General features: G+C 37.6%; 1 protein-coding gene across 25 annotated transcripts in view; it reads left to right on the top strand.

The window, feature by feature from the left end:
- RBMS3 (RNA binding motif single stranded interacting protein 3) overlaps positions 1–21,131 on the top strand; it is a 1,278,291-nt gene extending 1,257,160 nt beyond the window's left edge. For 19 of the 25 annotated variants that reach the window (XM_072726630.1, XM_072726631.1, XM_072726632.1 and 16 more), the window contains 3 exons: positions 3,969–4,049; positions 6,896–7,023; positions 14,566–21,131. In XM_072726630.1, the coding sequence (XP_072582731.1) occupies positions 3,969–4,049; positions 6,896–7,023; positions 14,566–14,572 (216 nt within the window). In that variant the 3' untranslated portion in view covers positions 14,573–21,131. Of the gene's footprint in view, positions 1–3,968; positions 4,050–6,895; positions 7,028–14,565 lie in introns of those variants that run through there. The other 6 variants (XM_072726643.1, XM_072726642.1, XM_072726635.1 and 3 more) reach the window with 1 other exon arrangement.
- Positions 21,132–27,060: the final 5,929 nt, after the last annotated feature.

The raw sequence follows: 27,060 nt of genomic DNA, 5'->3' as shown, positions 1-27,060 counted from the left end.
TATAGCAAGGACTAGAAGCACCTATTTAAAATCTATGCACTATAGTGACAACTCCAAATGAGCAAGTTTGATAAATTATTTGAGGAAATTTCAAAAATTCAAATGTAGGAAATTCTTTGCTACTCCTTTGCTCTACAAATTATTAAATGAAAGTTTCCTCTCAGGAAATACATAAAACATATTTGTTTTGCTTCGGTGAGGGAAAAGAAAGTAAATCCAGAACTAAAAATGTGGAGTTTGTTTCCTTGGAAATAATCAATGGTTCCACAGTAACAGAAACAGTTTGTCCTAACTTAAATAGGCAAAAACACAATCCCTCTCCAATTTCACCATTTTTTTTCTCTCTTTGTGTAACTATCTTGGTGATGCAGCGTCTAGACTTCTTGGAACAAGTGATGGAGTCTGGAATTTATTCTGTGGGTTTGAAAATGGCTATTCAGGTCTCCTTCAAACTTACATATGAAAATCTAGTGCTTTTAGAATATGTAAAATAATCAAGCTGTTTACCAAAAACATAAAATTTCCCTATTCATGTCTCAACTTTGGGCTGCTACCAACAAGAAAATATCGTACGGACATATCCATTTTATCCATATCATCTCGTTGCAATGTGGTTCTCATTAGCCACTGTATCAAAAAATACAAAATAATTTGTACTCATGAAAGAATGGTGGCAGATATTTTCTAACCTTTGAGACATACCAATAAAAAAATAGCTTAAAATGTATACATCCATTCTTGGTATGTTTTCAATAGGTAATCCACCGGGATTTACCAAGTTAAAAAGGGCAGGTTTCTTATATCACAGGGCATTCTCTTAGTCTTTTGTCATTTGTTAGCTGGATAAAATAAAGGAAAGTCTCTGAGGCATCCAGATCTAAACAGTGTTTGTGCAGCCTGGATTATTAAGTCTGACTGTAGTTTATCTGTGCTCTTAAGGAAATAAAACTGTTCTTGCCGAGAAAGTTCAGAGTTATTTGTCACCAATTACCTAAAGCTGGGAGTTGATCTTACACATAGCTGGAGCCATTTCCTGTAAGCATTTGCTCCAAATTTTACAAAGCTGTCACTTCTTGAGGCTTCACCCTAGAATATATGTGTCGACTACTGCAGAGTTTTACTGCAAAAGTTTACGCAGAAATAATAGTCTTATGGGGCATAAAGCTCCACCGTATTGATTTGTTTAAAATAAGCCTATCCCTAATTTTCAAACAATGTTCTCAAGCTCTGTCTATTATCTTTTCCGCGACAAAAAAAAAAAAAGCAACGAGAAAGATTTTTTTTTTCATTAAAAGATAAAGCACATTGAACTGAGCTGATGTCATTTATACTATAAAATCTCTATTGGTTCTGTTTAGTGGAGTAGGATAAAAGTACGTTAAATTTTAAAATAAATAAAGTATATAGGATAGGCCTCCTGCAAGAAAATTAGGTATTGTGAGTATAAAATAAAATAAAAAATATGGAAATTAAATGGCAATAAAAATATTAACCAAAGACATATCATTCCATCTTTCTTAATTGGATCTTCAGTTTTTTATAGCCTATTAACAACAAGAACAACAACAACAAACAAACCTAGCATCTATATTGGATGGGAACAATCAAAAGGAAAGTCCTAAGACTTACTTAATTTCAAAGATAAAGAAGTAGTCTGAAAAGTGTGCTCAATCATGCATCAGAAGAACTGAAGTTTATTCCCATTACATAAGGTCTTAGTTTATCAATCTGTAAAATGGGTGAGCCATCCTACCTAGCTGAGCCCTAATAGAATCAGCTCTGGGCTTAAATAAATTCATAGTTGGCAAAAATATATTCTCCCCTGCTACAAGTCTACTAAGACTTTTGAGATTTGATTAAAGAAGGATTTTCCAATGTATGTTCCTTAAAGCACTAGTTCTAAGCAAAACTAGGAAGTGCTACCAGAAGGAAGGAAGGAAGGAAGAAAGGAAAGAGAGACTGAGGGAGGGTAGAGTACATGTTTAAAGGTATAAACCCATTATGGGGGTCATGAAATTAATTCCTACAATGAGCTCAGAATTATTAACAGCCAAGGGCATGTAAGATTTGTAACTGGAGATGGAAGACTTTCTTATTACTTTTTCTTCAGCCATTGAACAATTATTTATCAGATGTGATGTGGTGTGTTGGAAGATACAGAGACATGCAAAGTTTGGCCTGTGTCTTTAGAAGATGACAGTCTGGGGATCCCTGGGTGGCGCAGTGGTTTAGCGCCTGCCTTTGGCCCAGGGCGCCATCCTGGAGACCTGGGATCAAATCCCATGTCGGGCTCCCGGTGCACGGAGCCTGCTTCTCCCTCTGCCTGTGTCTCTGCCTCTCTCTCTCTCTCTCTCTGTGACTATCATAAATAAAAAAAGAAGAAGAAGAAGATGACAGTCTGGATAATTTCAATAGAAAATTAATGGAAAAAATTTTAAAAATTGATAGATGTTGTGAGAGCACAGAGAATAGGGCATAGAAATCTCTGGTGATATTCAAGTGCAAACCTAAATTAGTTATATTTACAGGCCTTTCAAATAGTTGCTTTTGGTCCAAGTTACAAGGTTATTTTGGTATGGGTAGGAATTAAACTTAATTGTAATTAGCGTTACACAGTTATTAGTTGCTACATGTGGATCACAGACAATATATTGGTTTGTTTGATTTAAAGTTGTTCCATTAAGGCTATCTCTATTTTTAGCAAATAGATACAGTAAGAGAGTTTTTAGTTTAGGATAGAGATACATTTATTCCAAAGTTGCTTAATTAATATCCTTCTCCATGAATACTGAACAACAACACAAACAACTGATGAGCTCATCTTCATTCAGATATTTCCCTTGATTCAGGACCATTAAGTTGCTTGCACACTGAAAGTACGGAGATACAGAAAACATAGTAATTTAGGCTTTGCATATTGATTCACAGCATTCATATTTGAACTTAGCAAATGTTGAAGAATAAAGTAGCAGAGGTTTTCAGTTTTCCATCAAAATCATTCTCTAACTTTCATGAATGGAGGAAGTTTGTCTTCAGTGATGATTCTGGTTCTCTTGTTCTGTGATGTTGGTCAAGTTTAGAAGCTCAGGAATATAGCTGATTCTATAGAAAATTCTATTCTCGAAGAGTACAATGTTGCATTTGTAGGGGAGATGTGTATTAGACATGGATATATAGAATTTGGCTTCTGTAGGTGAGCAGGTAATCTTCCCGGGGCTCCCTTTTTGCAATGTATAAAATCAGGTTATTCCCAATGCGTGTTTTACTGAATACTACAGCTTAGTGAAAAATGGTTTGACCATTTCATTGTCCATCCAGATGAAGAAAATTTGGAGAATTAAAGGAGTTGAGAAGGAGATACTGACAGTAACATGAGCATGGAAGGGGGGAAGGGCACAAAGGAGACTTTGGCATTCCCTGTAATACTATATCTTTTGCACCTAAAAAAGTGTTAGAAAAGTGACAAAATGAGGACATGTGCCAATTCTGAATGTTGCTACAAACGTATCTCTTGCATTATTCTATTTTTTTTTCGTTAGCAAAGAAATTATTGCTAACATGATGATTCATTCATTCAACAAATGATTTGTTGAGAGCCTACTGTGTAATAGGTGCTAGCAATAAAATGAGAAGAAAAAAACAAACTTGACATCATCCCTTGCCGTTATGGAATGTATATTTTAGATGTGAAACTGCCATGTTGGGACCTAAGATAGAATGGTTAAAAAGCCAAAGGAGGAAAGGGGGATGATACTGCCCTGATACTTTGGAGATGAGCTGCTGTTCGTACTGAATCAGTGAGCTAAAGTCATTCTTGGCTGATAGGAACTGCCTCGTTTTAGATTCGAAATAGAATCTAATAATGCACTGTCTGTGGGCTACACATCTAAAACAGTTTCATGTGATATGTATTTTACTTGCTGGTTGCAATCTCAAGTTCACCTGCATTTTTCTTTGATTCTCTCTAGTATATGACTGCTGCCGCTCCTATGCAAGGGACCTACATTCCCCAGTACACGCCTGTGCCTCCGACAGCTGTTTCTATTGAAGTAAGTCTATCTCTGTCTTATAGAAAGAGGTAGGGTTGACAAATCTCAGCCACAGGTACTGTGGTCCCCCATAACCCAAGCAATCCTTACATGTGGTTTTGTGCTGCTTTAAAATTTGACATTACGAGCTCACTATATGAAAGTATTCAAACATGCCTATGTTGTGCTTTGCACATGAAATAAACTAATTTGCTATGCAGGAAAGAGGGGAGTAACATTTTCATATTCATACTTAAAGATAAGAGACCAAATCACCACCCCATCAGATGTTAACCACAAATACTCATAAATAGGGCAGGATAAAAGATTGCAACTATTTGAATGAGTTTACTAGTGCCTTATTATTCAAAAGAGTGGTCCCTGGATGAGCATCACCATCAACATCACTGGGGAGCTTGTTAGAAATGCAAACTCTAAGATACCACCCAGACTTACTGAATCAGAATTTGCATTTTAACAAGATCCCTTGGGAGTCTATACTCTCACTAGTGTACTGGTTCTCAAACTTTTCTGTTTATTATTTTTTGCAGTTATTTAGAGAGCTTTAAAAAATATTTATGCCTGGGTCCTGTCCTCAGATTCTGATTTGTCTGGAGTATTGACTGGACATCAGGATTTTTAAAAGATCTCAGGTGGGGGGAAAAAAAAACAACTTCAGGTGATTCTAATATGTATCAAGGATTAATAACCACTGCTTTAGTGAATGAACCTTGGCAAGTTTGTGGCTTCCTACAGATTAAAAAAAAATTAAAAAGTTGTGGCTACCTCAAATGATGAAGTCATCTTGTCTTTAATGGAAGCTTTATTCCTTTCCTTCTCTCTTCCCAAATGGGCTGAATCCATCCCCTGTACACATTATTTTACTGGACAGGGCCAGCAAGCTACATAGAAAAGAAGGGAGCATAGAGCTATGTAGATAGTAGTAAAACACTTAGACATATATATTTCTGTCTAATCCTAGCCATTATTGTTTCTTGCCACTCTTCCCTTTCTCCTGTTAACATTTGCCATCATGGTCACAGTGCAGTTCTTCCCATCAAGAGGGACTCCTCTGGAGTCCATGCTATTTCTTCCGCAGGAGTTGACCAGCAAGTAGGATGCTGGCATCCCTCCACATGGAAGTCTACCATGACTTTCCCAATCTCTAGAGCTACAGAGATTGGGGAAATCTTCACAGAATAAACTGGATCTGACACAGATATTTGTACATGACAGATATTTGCTAGTACCAAAGTTTGGGAAACATAGAAGTTTAAGAGGACACCACCACGTAATTTAGGAAGTCAAGGAAGTCCAATTTTAAATCTTTTATGTGCTCTAGACCTGTGGGCCCCAAAGAATATATCAGTATTGAACAAGTTTTAATTGGTTTTTCAGAATTTCAAGACTACATGAGTAAAATACGTGTGGGCTTTTTTGGGTTTTTTTTGTGTGTTGCTATATTTGACCATCAAAAACATCTAGATCATCAGTTAATGAATCTAGATATTCTAGGCACTTTCAGCATAGATCTCTACATAGTTGCATTTTTCTCTGTCTACACTAACATATTGATAAGCTTATCTACAGAATCTGAGCATTTTGATGACCATAAAATAATGGGACACATTTGACAGTATGACTTATTGGGAACACTCTAACTATAGTTAAAGAAGAAGTCTATAATTTTAAAAAAGTCTTTTGGGTCAGGGTGCCTGGAGAGCTTAGTGTGGAGCATGCAACTTTTGATCTCAGGGCTGAGAGTTTGAGTCTCATGTTGGGCAAGAGATTACCAAAAAAAGACGAAGTCTTTCACTAAGAAAAATGGAAGTACATTTTTATATGTTGCTTTGATGTGTGTTTAAAGAAAAAGCACCAATCTACTTTTCTATGTAAAACACTCATTGAAAATTCATCAATATCAGCACAAATAGATGCTGATGGGACATTCAGAAAAATGCATAATACCAAATACTATATTAGAGAAAAAAAGGATTGAAGTAATATAGGGAGAATTTTTGGATTCTGAGGAACAATTTAAGGGACTTTAAGTTAGGGAAAGAGAGTTGAACAAGAACATTTGAAACCTGACATCACTGCAGATGTCCAAGGCTATGAGTAAATCTAAGAGAATCTATTCAGAGAGATGCCCTCTCTAGGCCTCCAACCTGCCAAATAAAACCACCTGTGCCTTTCTTAGAAGCAAACATCTATCCCTAAAGATGACCAACTCCTTGTTGGCATCTATGAGAAATGAGAGGGTGAGGAAAGTAGCAAATCAAAATTAAGGATGTTTGTGTTCTGATACTTAAAAATGAATTCTAGTTCATACTGTAGAAAACAAAACAAACCAAATCAAATTGCTGAAGAGAAAACCTACCTAACATTAGCCTTTTAAAGGAATTTGAAGCTTTTATGTATTGTTTTCTTTTCCTTTTTTAGGTCAGAGTCCATTGTTTTGCCAAGTCAAAGAGACATGACACAGTGGACTACCCCAGGGAAATGTTTGAATATACAAGTTTTTATAGGAATCCTGCATGAGTTTTTGATTAAGAAATTATTATTAAGGATGGCTATATGCAACCATGGTTTAAAAGTTCTAAGTATGGTGAAAATGATTTTCTCACCATTTGACTGCAGTAGGGGGTTTCTGAAGGCAAGGCCTCTTGGTGACACATTGAAGTGAATTCCTCAGCCTGTATCCAGATATGCTCTGGGGTTTTCCTTTGGGTACTTCCTGTAGCTCCATTTGGCTGAGTGCAACTCTACTCAAGCCAAACAGAAAAGGGCTACCCCCTATAGTCCATCTGGAAAAAGGCCCTTTGCTAAAGCCAGTAAGGCTTTTGTGTTCTTATTTGCTTCCTTAGGGTGTTGTTGCTGATACCTCTCCCCAGACAGTGGCACCTTCATCCCAGGACACCAGTGGTCAGCAGCAACAGATAGCAGTGGACACATCCAACGAACATGCACCTGCATATTCTTACCAACAGTCTAAGTAAGTTCGGGCTATGCTAAGCTCTTTCTCTCAGGATCAACCATCTTGACACCATTCTCTCATGTTCTATCTGTTAGCTTTTGCTGCAGTACAGACTATCCCAAACTTAGTGACAAAGTGTTCTTTTAGTTCATGATTATGTGGGTTGACAATTTGAGCTGACCTCAGGTGGATGGTTCCTGTGGTCTTGACTAGAATTGCTCAAACACCTGGGGACAGCTGATGGTCATTTTCACAACTCTGCTTCTGGGTGTTAATTGTTCCTTGAATGATGGAAGCAAATGGATCATGTGTTTCTGATCCTGCATCAGCTTTTTCACATAGAAGTCCCAGAATTCAGAGAACAGCAAGAGAGGAAGCCCAAATGAAGCACTCTTCAATCTGTTTGTGATGCATTTACTACTGCCCCAGAGGCCAAAGCAAGTCACATGGCCAAGCCCAGAGTTAATATAAGAGTTTACCTAAGCCTTAAATGAAGAAGGAGGCATTTTAAAAAATCTACCATATGTATTTTTGGAGAAAACTCCAATATTCCTATTTGAAACTGGATGATGAAGCTGCATTCTTTACTTTTTAAATATTTTATTTATTTATTTGAGAGAGAGATAGCACAGAGGGAGAAGCAGACTCCCTGCTGAGCAGAGAGCCCCATGGGGCTCAACTCCAGGACCCCGAGATCCTGACCTGAGTTAAAGGCAGATGCTTAACAGACTGAGCCACCCAGGTGCCCCAGTGAGCCTGCATTCTTGAATGGAGATAGAAACACTCCTTTTGCAAGGTTGCTTTGAACCACAGTAAAGTAGTTCATGAAAAAGGGTGCTGTAGGGCAGCCCGGGTGGCTCAGTGGTTTAGCGCCCCCTTCAGCCCAGGGCCTGATCCTGGAGACCCGGGATCAAGTCCCATGTCAGGCTTCCTGCATGGAGCCTTCTACTCCCTCTGCCTGTGTCTCTGCCTCTCTCTCTGTGTTTCTTTCATGAATGAATAACTAAAATCTTTAAAAAAAGAAAAAGGGTGCTGTAAAATATAAAACAATGTGGAGTCTTACTTAGGATTTAAACGCCAAAGCAACAATCATGTATCAGAATTACTCTTTCAAATCTTTAAGTCACTTATAAAGTACAGTTGGCTTTGTGTTGAGTAATTATGTAGACTAAAATTTGAGAGGTTTTGAAACCAAAGTAATTAACAAAAATTCCATCTATATAGAGATATCTTGTGCAAACTATTCTAATTTGTGGGTAGCGATCAAAGCCCCAGTGAATAGACAATTCCCAAGAGATCCTTCCTGTCTGCAGAGTATCACTCCCATTTCTTGATCATTCCTCTTTAACCTCAATACATAGAGATTTGTTTGTTGTTGGAAGATTAATCATGGTAATGGAGTCCTCTATGAGTAGTTTAGCTTCTAAAGGTAGTCTTCCAAGTGAAATATGCTGACTTGACCTTTATTACTTTTTTTTATTACCTTTATTACTATTATTATTATTATCACATAACAACTTTCAGGAATGATCCATAAGAATAAAACATTTTGTGTTTTTGTTTCTTGTTTTTATTTTTAATTCACCTATAGCCTATGTGAATCACTTTTACACACACCGCACAATATAGTAGTCTCTGATCCTCTGTTCCAAGCATATTGGAATTTTTTCAGTCTGTTCAGAGGGTAATGTATGAGAAAGGAGCCAGAGGCTGGCTATGTGGAAGCACAGTGAGAGACACTGGAAACGAGAGCTACTATGTTTGCCAGAAACACTTGGTGAGTAGGTGAAGCTGGCTTTTGCTGTTTCTGAGCATAATGAGGAAACGGGTGATCCTAGACCCTTCTCTTGCTTACAGTTTAATGATGTCTGGGTAAATAAAAGAGATGCTTTCATTCAGCCAGTCAGCAGTTATTGATATAATGCCTACTATGTGATGCACAGAATTTCAGATGCCAGGAAAAGAGCAATGAAAAAGGCAGGTGCTTTTCCTATTCTCTTGGAGTTTACTTCCTGCTAGGAGTAGACTCACAGTCAGTGAGCCAATCAGCAAACAATAATTAAAAAAAAAAAACAGACTTGCAAAGCAAATATTTAAAAAAGATCCTTGTGATAGAAAGTGACAGGATAAATACCAAAGATTTGTTATCAGGCAAGGCCTTTCACAGAGGCCTGGATCTGAAAGATAATTACAAGCTAATCTTGGAGAGATTTGGAGAAAAAAACATTCTAGGCAGAAAAAACAAACAAACAAAAAAACAAATAAACAAACAAAAAAAAACAGGAAATCCAAAGGTCTAGAATGCGAACCTGCAGCTAGAGTGTGGTGAAGAGGTAGGGGAAATGCTGTAAGAGACCAAGTCAAACAGGCAGTTTTTATGAAAGCTCTAGTCCTTGGATACTTGGCTTTGTATAGAGGAACCATTCTCAGTTTTATTTGAAGAGAGCCACAAAAGCTTTGGAAGACGTTAGGGGATGGAAGGCCAGCATTTGAGTTGTATTTCAAGGACTCCATTGACCAGTGGAGTCTGAGTATGGAGGGATGTGTTTCAAGGATGGCTTTCAGGATACAAAGTACCCCCTTCTTGAACTGTCTATAATATCCTCTTTCCCCTGGCGATTCAATCAGCTTCAGCTGCCCCCACTTAGAGCCCCACAACAGGATGCTCTCTTCTTCCTCAGGTTGTCCCTACCATTCATGACCATTGTATGATGCGGTGGGGAAGGGGATGCCCTGCCTAACTCAGAGAGAACATCTATGCCTCTCCCAGATTCCAGTGAGAGTCTCCCCACCCACCTCCACACTTAGAGTATTCAGCCTCAGGCCAGTCTCTGTGCTAGGAGACAGGATCCCTGCCCTCCAGAATTTACAATCTAGTACGAGATTTAGATGTATATATAGACATGATGTGCATACTGCAAGGGCTCTTTTTTTTAAAAAAAAAAAATACTATAGTAATAGAATGCATTTAATTTTTCTCTACTGGATGAGCTTTGGTGGAGGTTGTAGCACCTGGAATAGGGTCTTACAGATAGTCAAGTGGTGTTCTAGGTAGAATAACAGGTTGGCCAAAGTCCAGAGATGGGAAAGCTCAGAGTGCTTCTTTGAGAAGGGGATTCAGAAGAGTACAATAGTGTAAAAAAAAAATTAAAAAAAAAGCAGATTGGAGCCAGATTCTAATATCGGATGTCTCATGGAGGTACTTGGACAGCATTTCCTTTGTTCTACAAATACTCCTTCAGTTGAGCTCAAAGATGGATTTGGAAGCAATGGAAACAGTCCAATGATTGCAATGATTCAGACAAGAGGGAACAAAAAGTGTGAAGTAAGATGGTGGCAAGTGTAATGGGATGGAAGTGGGGGGGGGGTGAGGGTGGGAGGAGATAAACCAAAGTAAGAAGAAAAGGTAAAAAAAAAAGGGCTTTACAATTTCAAACAAAACCATGGAATTACTGATGTTGCTAAGGGGGGGAAGGAGAAGATAATATAAAAGCCAAAGAGGGAAAGATAAACAATTTTAATTATCCCTACAATAAGTCAATTCAAAGAAGCTTTATTCCCTGAAATATCTGAGGAAGTCTGAGTCTGATGACGTGAAACTTTAAGTGTTTAAACATTTCAAAGCTACCCACACCATGGTTACGTGCTTTGGACCACAGATTCCTATGGCTGATAATGTGGGCCTTTCCACAGATAATAAGTATGGAAGGAAGAAACCCTCCACACGTGTGCTCACAGTGGTAAGCATTATGGTGAGGGGTTTCCTCATTTGAAGGCATTTCCCTTGCACTTATGCAGGAATGTATGTTACAGGATGTTCCACAGGGCATGTTTGTGGCATCATGCCAGAGATGAGAACACCCTGGAACATGGAACATTTCAAATGTGTGCCACGTGAAAACCACTGGCATTGCCTTGTGTACATTTCTTTAAACCTGAAGCAGATTTTTAACAGGTCTTTTTATATTCTCAACTTCCTCTCTCTGACGTGCTGCATATCGCCAGGAGCTTTTTTGACTTGAAATGACAACACTAACATATCGAATGAAAGCAAAAATAATATTCAAGGTCAAATAAATTGATGGATAACAATCTATTCTGAAAATTTCTAAAAGGAAGAAATTAATGTGACTCTAAGTTTTTATCAGTTTCAGCCAAGGGAAGCTGACCTGTGTCATGGTAAGGCATGAGAGTCTACAGAACCATTTAAGAAGACAGAATTAAGCTAAGCGTATGGGGCATGTAAACACCTGGGTTCTTTTTCCTGCATAATGATCACTGGGAAAAGTTTGGGGGATGTGAGAGTATCCACAGAGACGTTTATCAAGGAAGCATTCATAAGAGATGAAGTGATAAATTTGGCTTGCTCAATAAATTAATCTGGCTTGCTCTGTACACTTGATAAAGACCCGGCTCTGTTCCTTTAAGTAATTTAAATGTACTTAACATGAGAGATTCACTCAGATTAGATCTGACCATTTTCTAGAGTCAGGACTATGTTATCCTTAAAGAGGCCACTAGAAAGCTCTTCTGTTACAGCCTTGTTTTGAAATCAAGGTACAAGGAGTATCCCTTAAGTTATAAGCTACAAATGTCCCTACAATCTAACTGTACCTTTCACCTAGAGTACAGAGGGTCTCTAAAATATTTTACCCAATCCACGTGAACTTGAATGCTCTAAGTTTCAGAAGTGGCAGCTTATTTCTAGCATCATTATGCTAATTAACATGCCACTACTTTCTTCAGGCACCCCATTTCTGACAATCATTATGCTAATTGAGATACGGAGAGTTTCAAGTACTTGTAGAAACCTCTGGCTTTTCTCATTAAATATTAGCTGACCTGTGGGGTGTGAAATCCTGAGTTGTGTAGCTAAGTGCCCTTGAAAAGTAGCTTAACCCGTCACACATACATTTAGCAGCATAATGTTCATACTAAAGATATTTTGAAGTAAATTACAGACATCACAACAGAAGGTTGCAGAACAAAAGTTTAAGAAGTAGAAATGATGAACACATGAATAGAAAGGTCATATTTGGGATCTATAGCAACAAATATTTTACTATTCCAAATTCCACTTTCCAAGCTAAAAAACAGGTCTTCACATTTTGTACTCATGCTTTTTTTTTTTTCTTTTTTCCTGTTAAAAGAGGCTGCTAATGCAAAAGGGGCTTGGGGCTTTTATCTGCAAAGGCAGAGATGATACCTGTGGTTTGTTTTGAAAGTTCTGTGGAAATTCCAGTTCCTGTCCGAGTTAACGGTTTTTCTTTGTGCTATTTAAGAAATCTTAAAAATGACGAAGGCTTGAAAAATAGGAGTCTTCAAGCAAAGTTAACTTTAATATGTAAAATCTTTGTCAATCTTTGAGTGACAACCTTTTGGAGCCTCCTTCTCCTCTTCTTTAGAGGGGGAGATTAGATCAGCATTCTCCAGAGTATAAATTAGGTTTTAGTGCTGAGGGAGAATTTAACAACCATACCCCCGGAGTTGGGGTGGGGGTCCCAAAGAGTGTGGGAAACAACCTCTAACCTAAGTACCTAAGTGAAATGCTTTCTTAATTGCAGTCGTCTTCAAAGCTATTAAAATGCTAATAGCTGGACCTCCTAGAGGGCAAGATAAATCAAATGTTTCACTTCCTGAAAGATTAGCATGTAAAGTCCAGCTTGGGAATTCTGAGAGTTTTTGCAAACTTGTGACAAAATGTTCACTCTCAACATGATTTTCATACTTCATCTAGGACAGAGAAGGTGGAGAGGAGGGAATTCAGTTCTATTGAATAGCAACACCCTGTCCCTTCCAACTTCAGCTAGCAACCAAGAAAATGCAAAGGACAACCATTCATTTCTCCTCATTTGTTTTTGTGTAACATTGAGACCACTTGATAGGAGAGGGCTATTGGAAACCTTTGCGTAAGGTTATAGCTTGAAAGTGTCTGTAGCCTAGCTCATAAATATGGATGCTTCAAGACCAGTGCACAGGACATACCTGAGCAGTGTGAGTGTTCTATGTCACTGTAATCCTTTGGCTAAGACACGGGTCATGGAGCAGCTGTTGCAGAGATTGATGGTGTATTAGGCATTGTCTGCTAGATAAATAATACCAGGTAAAAGATGGGTGTGGGAGCAAAGAACAGGCCAAAAAAACAAACAAAAACACAAAACTGAATGAAACATTTTGTTCCCACAACAAGGTAGGTTTTTAGAAATAAATGAAGTAAGTCTATACTTTGCAAAGGTACAGAAATCAAATATATACCATGGTTCCCATGACTACTACTGATAAAGTTTCCCTTATTGTTGCTGCTATTATGAAATTTTTAATGTCATTTCTTCTTAAAAGAAACCCCACTTTTTCATATAACATACACAAAATATGTATTCTTAGAAACTTAACCTATTGGTTAAAAATGGAAATATCAATTCTCAACTAGTTGCTTTTCTTACATGATCCTAAGAACATGTAAGATCCTTAGGCTTCTAAGAGGCACAGCTGACTCGTATGAACACGTTTTGCAAATTAGGAAGAAAAAACCTCTCTGGATCATCCCAGCCTACCTGTCATATAACTTAAAACATCCTTAAGGACACTTTGTGAATGTGAATAAAGCCCACTTGCTCAGAACAAATGCAGCCCTGCACTAGAGGACGCAAGTTGGGGATCAGATTTTAGGCGGGAATTTAGCCCCCACAAACTCCCTCAGCCATGCAGCTTATACAGTGAACAGCCTGGACAGCCTCAATAACCCTGAGGTTTCTTTACTACATTAAGTAACTAGGCATCAGAAGAACCTGCAAGGCACTGAAAGAAGTAGACTTCATCTAAATTGACCTATGGATAGTTTCAAAATCATTTTTTATACCCCTGAAATTATTTAACAGAATTCTAGTCTGTGGATGGAAGGGCTAAGCGTCAAGGTCGACCCACTAGAAGCTCAACCCTGCAATTGTAGATGGAACAGAAGCAGAAGACATTGTTTGGCTAGCCTAGGCAAAGCAACAGAAGTAAAAATGACATTTGCCTAGTTAAACATTTATTATGTGCATGCATACCATCTGCCAGATTCCTGGAGAGTAAAAAGTGGAGGTAGAATATAATCCCCGTTCTCAAGAATTAGAAAACTTGATGACATGGGTGAACAAGGAAAAAGAGGAGAAGCAGTAAAGTGAACAAAATTCATTGCCTCTTAACTGTCTTACTACTTTATTGGCCAAATAAGGCTTCTGTGAATATACTTGGTGAATACCACAGGGTAACACACAATCATTGTTATATCTTGGGTACATAGTAGGGATGCGCATATTTGTTGACTGAGTTAGTGACGAATCCCACAGGAGTTATGAAGGGATATTCTCATTCTATAAGCCTCAATATTTAATGTGAACAAACTCTCTGGCTTAAATATATATTTGTATGAAAGTGGTGGAATTTAAAACTTGTACAATTTACTAGATATTGAAAGAACTTGGTATCTTTTAAAGAGATCTTACTGGAAAAGAGCACACAAGGTGATTTCAAAGTTGCTTTGATGTAATGACCACTTGTACCCAATTGTTTCCACAGACCATAAACAAGACTGAAGAATGTTCGTCTGAAACTTTGCCTTGAATGAAGAAACTTCATTGAACAGGAAGTTGGCTTCCAGTTTGCACAGGCGTCGATGGAATGCTTTTTTTTTTTTTTCTACTTTACCCAGTGAAAACAAAGTGTTTTTATGTGCTGTGCAAATGGTTCCTTCATGTGGTCTGACAGTTTATTTTCGCCATCTTTTTTTTTTAAAGAAAAAAATCCCAGAAGAGGAAACAAACAAAAACCAACAACGAAACAAAATGAAGAAGGTTGACATTTTATCTAGAAGAACATTTGAATTCAGAATTTACCAGAAGATGTAGATAGATTTTTTTTTTTTAACGGAAAATCAGATGTCAAGAGGTGGGCAAAGCAGAAATGGAAACAAATTGTCTTCCTCAGTAACTAAGCTACTCTTTCTTTCCCCCTTTTTGTTTAAAGCTAGTGGGTTGGTTTTTTATTTTATTGTTTTCCTAGAAATATTTAGGTAAGGTTTATCTTGAATCTTAATTGCCTTAATTTTAAGGACGTCAAAGGCTCTCGAGGCAAGCTGTCAACGTCTTGTTAAAAAAAATTCAAGAAAGAATTGAAATATTGTGCCGGCTTTAACTGGTACAGAAGTTTAAGACTATGAGTTTTTAGGGTGAAAAAAAAACTGTACAGTTTAAAAGAAAATGTTTTTCTTCATTTGAAGAAAATTTGTTGATAAAAGAAACCATGGCAACTGCAAGAATTGGGAAAATGCTGGGACTTTTCATGAACTTTGTCTTAAGTGTTGAATCATTCTAGAAGGCTAAAACATTTTACGGTAAAGTTATTAATGTTGGTTTAAAAACAATTGCATTAGAAATAATGCGTGTTTGGAGGGCAGAATGCAGATTTTTTTTATTTACGAAGCGTGATCGCTAGCAAAAGCATTAGTGCTTTTTATCTGCAGTCTTTTTTATGAGCTTTACAAAGTTTTTAGTCAGCTTTGCTTGTCACATTGCAAAACCTAGCTTAAGAGCATTAAAAAAAATTAAGTAGATAGGAGCTTATGGTCAAAAAGTGCAAAAAAAAAAAACAAAAAAACAAAAAAAGCAATAGATAGAGAAATTGTTGACAATTTCTGTAGTCTTTCCTAGTTGTGATCAAATTCAGCCTATGGATGGCCTATTTTATACCAAAGATGAAGTGGCACCCTATTGCAGTCCAGAAGATAGAGGTTGTTTTCCTTTTCTTCTCTTTTCTTTTTAAAAATTTTATTTGACCTACATGGCCGGACCAGTTCTTACTTTGTTGTTTGTTTAAACTACCTTCCACTGGTGTTTTACATACTGCAAAACCAAACAAAACAAAAAATGGGGTTTTTTTGTTTGTTTTTGTTTTTTAATGTGCATTTGTTGATACTAGCAGAAGCTTGCACCTGCTGTGTTCAGCAGTTTCAGCGCGAAGAGTTCTGGATACCAACTGATAGAGCCAAAAGGCTTTATATTCATTCTGTGAGCTTTTCTGGTTCCTTACTAGCTCTCTTGAATAGTGACACCTGTAATGATGGCCACCAATAAGCTGAGGCACTTGTTTAACAGGTTGAAATTCCTTTCTGTGAACTTTGAACTAAAGATCCTTCCCGAACTGGTCTGAAAGGTCACTTGTCAAAAAAGCGTAGTGATATTCTGTTAAGTGATGAGTGGTCTCCTGAAAAGGTCTCATTGTATTTGTAACAATAGTCTTCCTTCTAACGTCCAACACCTCTAGGTTTTGTCTTCTCACCTCAGTCTTTGTTCATCCTGCCATGAACAGCCACCTTGATTCTGCAGTTGGGGAGGGGATATCTTCTTTTTGCCTCCTTTCATTGTATTTTCATACCCTGGTGTTGTCAGAAGAAGGACAAAAACAGACCTTTTTTTTTTTTTTTTCAGTTTTGCTCTCTGAGACAAGTAGGACCAATAAAATTGAGGATTCTATTAGTGAAATTTAGGTAAGCTTTTAAGATGCTAGTTGACAATCAAGAAATTGTATGATTTATATCAATAAGAACCAAAAGAATTAGATCTGCTCAATCTTTAAAGCCAAAGTAGATATATTTGCATTGAGAATGATGCAAAACTTTGTCTAAAATGGATTAAATTGACTTAACAAACATCTCTGCATATTTGACTCATGGAATCCATGTTCAACCTGTATAGTTTCACCTGAACTTGAGACCGATGGAACTATGTTAATTGAACCATGCCCTAGAGTTGCTTTCTGAATGGATCATTGCAATCAGATGGGTGAAAGTCTTTTCACAAGCTAAGTCCAAGAAAACTGTCTTAGTCCAGAAGGAAGAAGGAAATGCATGAAGTGCACTGTAAAAGAAAACAGGGTAGGCTTTTAAAAACTGAAAAAACTTAAAAGGCAAATCATACTCCCTTTAGGTCAATATCAGTAATGAGTTTGGCTCATCTGAAATTGTCAATATTCCACTATTTATGACCTGTCAACAGAGGCCTTGTGTTGAAATGGGCTCTGTTTTCTTATTTGAAAATCCATGAATTGGAAGCTCAAGTCTAGAAAGCGACTCCTTATTTTTGCAATCAAATTAGAGGCAAAAATGTGTCCAAGAAAATGTAGTAGCATGTGCTACAGAGAAATTCCCTCTGGTGACACCCATTCCTTAATGGTTTTCCATGATTTAGAGAGAATCCTAAATTTATACTTTCTTCTGTTCTGTCCTTCAGCTTCTCATGTATTTCAAGGGTGGCACTTAAGTTTTTTCTTTGAGAAGTGGGCTCCTGAGTCACAGGGGGTGGGTATAATCGAACATGTATAGGAACTGTGCTTTTCGTTTCTCTTTTTCAGTCTCTGAACTCTTTGTATAAATAAGGATTATCCTGGGCATATTTCATTTGAATATGAAACCAACATGCTTTCTTTTGTTTCTGTAAAAAAAAAAAACAAAAAAAAACCTTAATGTGATACAAAGAAAGTCTCATTTACGCAATCAACAATGAGGCTAAGAGGTAGCTACCATGTGGCTGATGAATGTGCCTAGGTAACTTCCTGTTTCTATTCAAAACTACTGCTTTATTTATACATTCAGAAACATTTTTTTCAACTATGAAATTTCAATGATCTCAATTTTTTTAAGCCACTTCAGGCGCAAGGAAATTACCTGTCATTTTATGTGTCCATGTGTGTTTTGTGTTTGGATTTTTTATATCATGCCATTCAAGAAAATATCTTATTGCAAATCAAAAAGGAAAAAAAAAAGAAGGAAAAATGGCACATGTTCAAATTTGCATCTGTCATCTTACCTAATGGTTGTTTTTAAGAGTCAAGTCTGGGGGAATATAAAAAACATCAACAGGTAAGCAGCATTACATTATATGAAGAATAAAACAAATCAAAATATGTGTTCAATATTTGCAGACATCAGAATCCTAATTTAATCAGCAATTGTTATTATGGTGATTCTAATCCTATTTAAGGCTTTTTTTTTTTTTTAAGTATTCTGGTTCATCAGATTTCCAAATATTTATTCAGATTATTTCCATTTTTCCTTTAGACTTTAATTGTCAAGCTTTCTAAACATGAGGAAACAAACCCAAATCCCAATCCAAATGGGATCAATGTAATCTTACTCAAACTCTAGATACATGGTCAATGGAGGAATGGGTTTTCTCTTAATAATGATAAAGTTTTGTCAAGGGAGACAAATTATGCATAGTCACTCAGTGCATGGCCATGTGTTCTAAAAATGTCTTGGGTCCTAGGTAAGCTAAAGCTAACAACCAGCAGGTGCTGGGCACTGTTTTTCCTTGAAGACTGGCATGTCACGATTGTTGCAAGTGACATAATATTCTTAAAAAAAAAGAAAGAAAGAAAGAAAGAAAGAAAGAAAGAAAGAAAGAAAGAAAGAAAGAAAGGAAAGAAAGAAAATCCTCTACCTAACTTCAGTTTGGACAGGGTTAGTTTTGTTGGTAAATTTCAATCATTCAGATGTTATCTCCATGCTTCACTTGAATCAGCTCTTCCTGTGACTTTAACAGATCTGCCACATTTGACAGCATACAAGAATCACTTCCACACATTCTAGTGAAAAACTACATGGTATTAAAAACACTCATGTTAGAGAAGGAAGGCTGAGAGCAGAAAAAGACTGGATGGAGCAGGAAGTTCACTCTACCTGCAGAATACATCAACCTCTTGCAAAACTGTGTTAAAATCATTTTAGTTCATGTATGACAAAAACAGAGTAGCTTTTTTTTTCTAAAAAAAAAAGGTTAATTTGAATATTTGAGATGTCTATTCTATACCTATATATATTTTACAGTGGCCTAAAATCCCCATTAATGAAGAGTGAGATTTGGTTGAGTAGCACTTTTGCAGCACTTCATGATTCAGAAGTTTCAATGGACTGTCTAGACAGATTATAATGTTAGTAAGAAACGAAAAATACATTTGACAACTCAGTCTCATTTGTAATTTGCGTGCATGAACCACTGTAGATGAGCTGATAAGCAGAGAGAAATTCTTAAGTGGGTTTCAGTGGTAAATGTTTTTAGATGATATCAGATCAAATAAAGGGTAATATTTATTTGTGTGGGTAAACAACATTCAGCACATTTGAAGAATCACACTTCCTAACAAAGTTAAACATGTCTTAGAGCCTTGGTCTATGTTCTCGTCCACAGTAGGGAGTGAAGGATGAGACTTTGGTTTTTGTGTTATTGTGCCTGGCATCCTTCAAAATTTTGAGCTTACCGAGAACTGACAGCATCTCACTCCAATCTGAGGAACTAGCAGAATTTAAACAGGATCATTGATTCTGTACACTATACCCTTCCTGTGACAGAGTGATAATGGGATTTCATTAATGAATCAATTTGTTACACATGAAATCCACTGAGGTATTGGAAGACAGTTGAGTCTAACTCAAATTTAACATTTCTTACCCAATATTCTTAAATATGAAGTTGCTCCCTTAATCCAAGTGCCCTTGGTCATGGCTGTCCTTTGTGGACTGCATGGAGTCCAGGACAGTACAGAGCTAAATACAAGATCCCTGAGTTGCCCCCAAAATCTTTTCTCATGTGAGGCAGGGGAGCTTACCCCAGATTGGTGGTTTTTCTTCTCTTTCAGTTTATACCCCAATACATATGCTCCCCGTCACACAAATAAAGGATGGATAGCTTCTTAATGCTCATTTCTTTGTATTTCTGAAAGGAAAAATAATATTTTAAGAAATGCTTCTTCCTGTCAGGAAGCTTTAAAGCTGGAGCAGAGGTGAGATCAAGCTTGGAGTCTGTAGGAAGAACCTCTAGGCCACAGAGTCACACTTTTCTTCCATTTTATTCACTCCCATTAGTAACTTCCCCAATGACTGAGTCTTGCAGAAATACAATCACTCTCAATTTTTGAAGGGCTATCTACTTTGTAGATTTGTTTTGTCTTCTCTTTTCAACTGTTAGGTCTTGGGCTCTGTTTCCTTTTATTAGCATTTCACCCTGAGGATGGAAAAGAAACATTTGGAAATCAGATTCAAATCAGTCTGTTTCTTTGTTAAGTCTCGATTTATCGAAGAAGTTTAAAATCATTGGTAAAACTGTCAGTGCATTATATACCATGGCTTTTTATTAGCCATGATGTCTCTTTCCCATTCATTGCAAATAATTGAGAGTTGGCTGTATTCTTGCAAAAACAAAGGGGGGAAAAACCTGTAGCAAAGTATTTGGCTTCCCTCAAAAGAAAGCTGTTTTGGTTTCGTTCACTATTGAAATTTTAACTAGAAGAAAATGTCAACTCAAAATTGAGTTATGAGAATATAATAGCATCTCTTGGTTAAATATACACTCTTGTCCCCATCTTAAATCTTTGGCAAGAAAAATGCTTTGTTTTTGTTAATTTTTTTTGTTTGTTTTGCATCACAGTAATAAGGGTGAATGACCTTGACACTCCAGTGGATTTTTTCTGATCATTTCAAATTAAGTAGTGTCCAAAGTGTAACTTTAGTGTTATGCTTTGTATTTTAAACCTTCTGGTCTTATATTATTAAGAAAGATGCTCTGTCCGCCTCCCCCAAAAATGTCATTTCGTCATATATGAAAAAGTGAGTTATTTCATACTTTTCAGGAACTATAAAAACTATTTCAAAGAGACACTTGAATAAGTTTTTTTCATTCTTGAAATTAATGCTTCCATTTATTTAAAAAAAAGAGGAATATAATTGGGATCTTAATTAAAAAAATACACATAAAAGTATACTTGCTATGAAATACCCAGTTTCTTTAAAAAAAAAAATGGGACACAGCTTTTTTAAAACCATTGTTTTAGGCCATATTTGACTTCATGGAACTTATGAAACATCATTCAAATTTGAACTTTATTTAAGAGCATTTTGTACCGCTGTCTCTGTCATGGAAAGTTCTGTAATTCTATGGTGTTTCTGGTTTTATTTTTAATTTTTTCATCTGTACCACAGTCAAATTAGCTACCATTTCCCCCATTCCTTGGGCTTTCTGTAGATCAGTGGATGTTAGGTTTAAACTTCTGTTTTCTTTGATGAAGCTTTCAATAAAAAATGAAAATAAAATCAATCAAGTAGTCTGTTGTGATTTTCTTCACTGTTCCAGAAATGGGTTGAGGGAGGGACCAGTGGGAAGGAGTAGTTTCTGTATTTAATTGGGTATACTGCTGGCTTCCCGTAGGATGCCAGAAGCAGCAGCAGCAGCAGCAGTAGCAGCAGCATACTATCCTTGGTAACAAAAACTAGGAGAGGAGAGAGCATTCCATCCACGCAAGAGGCTGAGAAAAACTCGAGTTAGGGGCTTTGGTGGGAAGAGACCCTTTAGGTCCTCCTAACCTCACACATGCTTCCTAGTCTTTATGCTTCAGAGATAGTCCAGTTCCTGTCTCCAAACATGCCTAAAATCTACCAACAACTTGAGACATCTTTTGTAAAGGCCAGGAGACAGAGTTATACATGAAAATTTTCTTTTGACACCTTGACTCTATAAGGATTAAAATCCAAGTCAACCAAAATCAAAAATATCCATTCATCAAGCTATGGAGGACTGTGGTAAGCAAACAGCAGAAATTAGATTTCTCTGGTCTAGGATCATCTAAGGTAACTGGGAGCTCTTATTCAAGGGCCACAAATATTCTGTGCTATAATATGTATTTGTTGTTGTTTGTCAATATTTAATTCTGTAGAAAACAAGAAAACAAAGGAGATAAATGAAATTCATACAATGTGTTAAACACCACAAAGAAAGTAAACTTTAAGACATAAAATAAGTAGAGCAGATGAGTGTGAACAAAAAGAGAAACCCAAAGATGAAGAAAACATTATATAATGCACTAAATATACATGAAGCACCAAGTATTCATGATATGCTAAATACACATAAGAAATATGAGGCACATTTTTGAGGTCTTCACTTGGTCACCCTTTGGTACCCATAGCAACTTATCAGGCTAATCAGTGAATTTCAATTACTTGCCTTTGCTTCTCTCAAAAGGAACGTGTTTCACTGGCTCCTTCCTTCTGTGGCCTGTCTTGCTTGCATTTCAACTCTGATCTCTATAAAACACAATTAGTGGAGAAGGATGATGTAGCACAAGGAGAGGCAAAATACATGAACATTGCAGAGCTTTTGGCTGTGTGGTCCTTCTATTCTTCTTGAACGCTACCCTGAATGAGTTAACCTACCCAATGGCTTTCACCTTGCTTCTGGCCATGGATTTTAAATAGATTAAGAAGTCCTTTTAGCATCTTTATTTGACCTGTGAACCCTTCTGTTCCATGACCTCTAGTATAACTTGCATGATAATATATATAAAGGCTACAATTGTACCAAGGTCATTTCCCACATGACATCTTCATGCTTTATACCACAAGCACCCAAGAAAAAGCTAGCCAACCAGTTTCAGGCTCTGAGAACATATTGTATATATATCTTTCCTCCGTGAACACCAATTTACGTTGTACTTCCTGGCAGAAGAAGTTGGAAGAGAAACCTAGAAAAATGGAATTATTGGCAAGTATAAGAAAATAAGAATTGGAATTAAGACCTTGAAATTAATTTTACTTACGTTCCATCAGAGTTCTTTTTAGAGCAATGGTTCTTTTTTGCTGTTTGTTTCTCAGGAATTACAGACTTTTAAGAGGCTAATGATGCCAGCACCACTACCCATATGCCTAACATGTTCACTAAGTTTCAGGATGCTTGGGAACTGCCTGAAACATATCCGTAGACTTCTGCTGAAGAATCCTTAGCTTCAAGACATAAAGATAAGAGAAAAACAACCAGAGAGTGAAGAAACAAGCTACATTTACAATGGTGTCCCTTGTTTATAAAATAACCATGATCTGTTGACCTCATATCTATGTATTTTTTACTGTTTTATAATTTATTCTAAGAAGTGAGTACTTCTCCAACTCTCAACAGTTCCCACAAAATTCACAACTGATAATACTTTTATTTTTAAAGGGATACTGAGAAAGATTACTCTTTTCATTGCTTTCCAAAGTTAGTCAAGTGAAAAGTAATATAGCTCAAACTCAACCTTAGAAGATTTGGTTATTTTTTGAATTTCCGTATATGAGTGTCATTTACAGTAATGATGAAAAAATCTCCCATATATCAAAGGCTGTCTTTTCATTTAAATACTGAGAAACAGAGGGAGTAGCCTACTGTTAGGATCTTTCTCCCGCCCTTCAGAGATTGCAGGTGACTATCCCAATAAAGCAGTCAACAGGTGGCACTGTAGAGTTAGTCTCCAGTGGATTCCAAACCCACATCCCAGAATCCGCATTCCTAAACAGAAACAGAAATAGGAGGTATGGCTCTAAGAGGAAGGTCGCCATCACTGAGCCTTCACTATGTGCCAGGAACTGTACCAGCTGGCTACATACTTGAGGCCATACAAGCCTCAAAAGACTGCTCTGAGGTAGGTGCTACTGCTACCTCCATTTTTTAGATGAGGCTTGGAAAGTTAGAGACCTTACCATGGACCTACTACATCCAGGAAGGCCTAGAGTGTGCTTTTAAAAACAGGGCCAGGGTCACTTGGGTGGCTCAGTCAGTTGAAGTGGAACTCTTGATTTTGGGTCAGGTTGTATCTCAGGGTTGTGAGATTAAGTCCCATTGGGTTTCCCCCTTAGCACAGATTTTGCTTGAGATTCTCTCTCTACGTCTCCCTCTGCCCCTCCCCCCACCACTCATGCACTCTTTATAAACAAACAAATAAATAATAAAAACAAATCCAAAATTTCAACCCCTGAGTTCTAAGCTTTTCTCTTATGCAATGACTTTGGGAAATGCCAATGCCGAAGGTAATTTTGTTTTCAATGTTTTTTTCAAATGTTTATTTCACTTGGCCTGAGATTTTTGTTGGTTCTGTAAAGGAGGGCATTTGATGTTTGTTCTAATCACTTTGGTCACAGAAACCCAACACAATTCACATTTTCCATCCCAGAAATAACTTGCTGTTTCAATCATCTCTGTGATTTGTTCTGGAAAAAAAGGATGTATCTACCAAATAGATAAGCATAACTTTTCATTGACTCATTCATTTAACAGTGCCTGGTGCATGAACATTCCATAAATATTTTAATGATAAATAGAGTAGACATGGTACTTGTCTACGGAGATGTCATATTCTAGAAGGCTCTGGTTTATGACAACATTGTAGCATGAAATAAGATCAGGGAATTTTGTGAGCAATATGTTTCACTCCCATGGCTTGATGCAAAGTAGATGGAAAACTTCCTGATCTGAATGCAATCATGTCTTCTCCCATCCACACGTGTGGTAGGTCTTCCAACACCCTTGCTGTTGCCTCTTCCCTAATTTGGCACCTCAGCAGACTGACTGGACATTTCACTGCTACCCTTTCCCAAAATCATCTGGGCCATTCAACTCTTTTGACATTAAAGAGAGTGGAATATGTCATTCTGAGCTGCTCTGAGCTGTTGCATATTCCAACTCTAGTAGTGTGGCAAGATTTCTTTTCCTTTGGTATACCCACATTTCTTGGTCATGCTGCTTCAAAGAATGAAGATGTAGACCAGAGGAAGAGTGGTGGGAAGCAAAACAAAGTTTATTGAGCAATAGTACAAAACTCTCAAAAGAGGGAGGGGACCCTAGAGGGTTACCACCAGAGTTTCGAAGGTTAGGGGTTTTTATGAGATTGTTGGTGGGCTGTTTTAACCTGATTAACTCTCCATGCACCTGTCACCCAATCAGGTTTTTGTCATCTACCTATCATGTGGGAAAGGGTGGAGAGATCCTTCCAGGGTGATGTAAAATCCTTTTAAGGGTGGTTTCCTCTTAGGGCAGGGGCCCTTGTAACTAGGCTTCATTAGTAGCATCTATTATTTACTACCACTGATCTTTTCACAACCATGCAGGATAGATGCTGCCACATTTTAAACATGAGGAAACTGAGGCCTTGAAAAGTTATAAGACTTGGCCATGTTTTCAAGATGCAGATGTGTGATCCAAGCTCAGAATCTGCTAGATACAAAGCCAAAGACTTTTACATCGTGCTGGATCCACTGATGTGACTTGAGAGGACACATTATTGATCCATAATAACTTTTCTATTATCTGACCTTTGACCAATATAATTTTATTCTCACAGGTAAATCACAAAATATCAGATAAAGTGCTGAACAAGCAGTGAAAAGATCTTGGATCCTCACTTTAGGCAAACTCTTTGCTAAACATGTTTTCCCCTCTCTCTAAAATCTTCTTTATCCATCAAAATGCACACCTTTGCTCTGGACTTCTTGTTTGTTTATTTTTTAACAACAATAGGATGATTTATTTAAAGCATAGCACATTCCCCATCACTTCCCAATAGGATAGGAGGAGAAAAGAATGACCCTACAAGTGTCATTTGGCCCAAGGCAGAGCTCCATGCCTCCTGAGATAGCAGACTCATTGCCCTCAGAGCCCCATGCCCAGTGTCAAGCTGAACGCACCAAGAGGCCAGCCACAGCCTTCAAGCTTCCCATCTGTAGCTGCAGCCAGGCTCTGAGTCACCAGCTTTCCTCATGGGGCGATTAACATGTCTGTAGGTGTCACATAATAAAACAGGAGATCACTCTGTGGAATCTGTTTTTCTGTAGAAGATTTAAAATGACTCCCCCAACCTTCACACCAAATCCTGATCAGCAAGGACCGCTCTTCTTCTGTTCACCAGCAATGCCACCATTTGAAGTGATTGCCAACCCTACCTCCATACTCGTTTCTCTCTTGGTCTTTACTAATTGCTCCCATCCTCACCTAAGATGAGAAGGAATCCAGGGACTTTCTCAGGTTCACAGGCTGAGAGGAAGAGCCCAGAGAGCTTAGGAAAAAAATGTCCTTCCTTCTGTTCCCTTCAAAATATTTTTGTAGAGATCTTTGCCAAAAAGTTTTCTGGTCCATTTCCAGTAAGTTAGTTTTAGATTTGGGGGGATGAACAAGCACAGAGGAAGGCAGCCTTTCCCATAAGATACTAGGTTCAAAGATACAGGATGTGAGGAAGAGGAGTATCAAATTCCACGTTGCTTTCTTCATCAGCTCTTCTAGAAAGCTTCAGAAGATGGACACTAGGAAGATCCCACCTTCCCTAAGCCATTGATGGGACAATTCCTAAAGTTCTACTATCATGGACTGATCACTTTGACAAAGTCACAATGAAAGAGACAAGAAAATAGAAAGGGTATCTCTAAAGGAATATTTTTTAAAGCATTTGTTTCTTTAGTTTGAGAGAAGGAGAGAGAGCACAAGCAGGAGGGACAAAGGGGGAAGGAGAGAGAATCACAGGCAGACTCCATGCTAAGTGTAGAGCCCAATACAGGGCTCGATTTTATGACCTTGAGATCACAACCTGAGCTAAAACCAGGACTTGGATGCTTAACCAACTATGCCACCCAGGTACCCCTTTAAGGGAACATCTTGCCTAAGCATAAAGGGTTCTGAGTAGGGTCCAAAGATACTGATGTTTGGTACCAGAACTATTTTTATGAAGAGCTTGGGGCACCTGGGTGGCACATTCAGCTGAGTGTCTGATTCTTGGTTTTGGCTCAGGTCCTGATTTCAAGGTCATGAAATGGAGTCCCCATCAGGCTCCCCAACAAGCTGCACATCAGGCTCTGAGTTTGACATGGAATCTTCTTGAGATTCTCTCTCTCCTTCTGCCTCTGTTCTTCTCCCCACTAGCATTCTCTCTCTCAAAATAAATTTTTAAAATCTTTTCAAAAATAAAAATAAAATGAAGAGCTTGTAAATGTAAGAAAAGACTAGAGACAAAAATTAAGACATGGAACAGAACTCATAGATTGGGTAAAGGATCATTGTGGCATTGATATTTGTTTATGTTATACCCTTCTCCAAGTTTCTCAGGAAACCTGAACTAGCTGTGCCATACTGTCAGCTCTAAGTGCAGGATTGGGCAGTCATTTCCTAATACTCCTTCTAAAGATACTCCTATTTGCCTCAATCAGAATGATGCTAATGGGAATATACTTAA

The sequence above is a fragment of the Vulpes vulpes genome, chromosome 11 (assembly GCF_048418805.1).
Source record: "Vulpes vulpes isolate BD-2025 chromosome 11, VulVul3, whole genome shotgun sequence".
Lineage (NCBI taxonomy): Eukaryota > Metazoa > Chordata > Mammalia > Carnivora > Canidae > Vulpes > Vulpes vulpes.
This window is presented reverse-complemented; position numbering and strand designations above follow the sequence as displayed.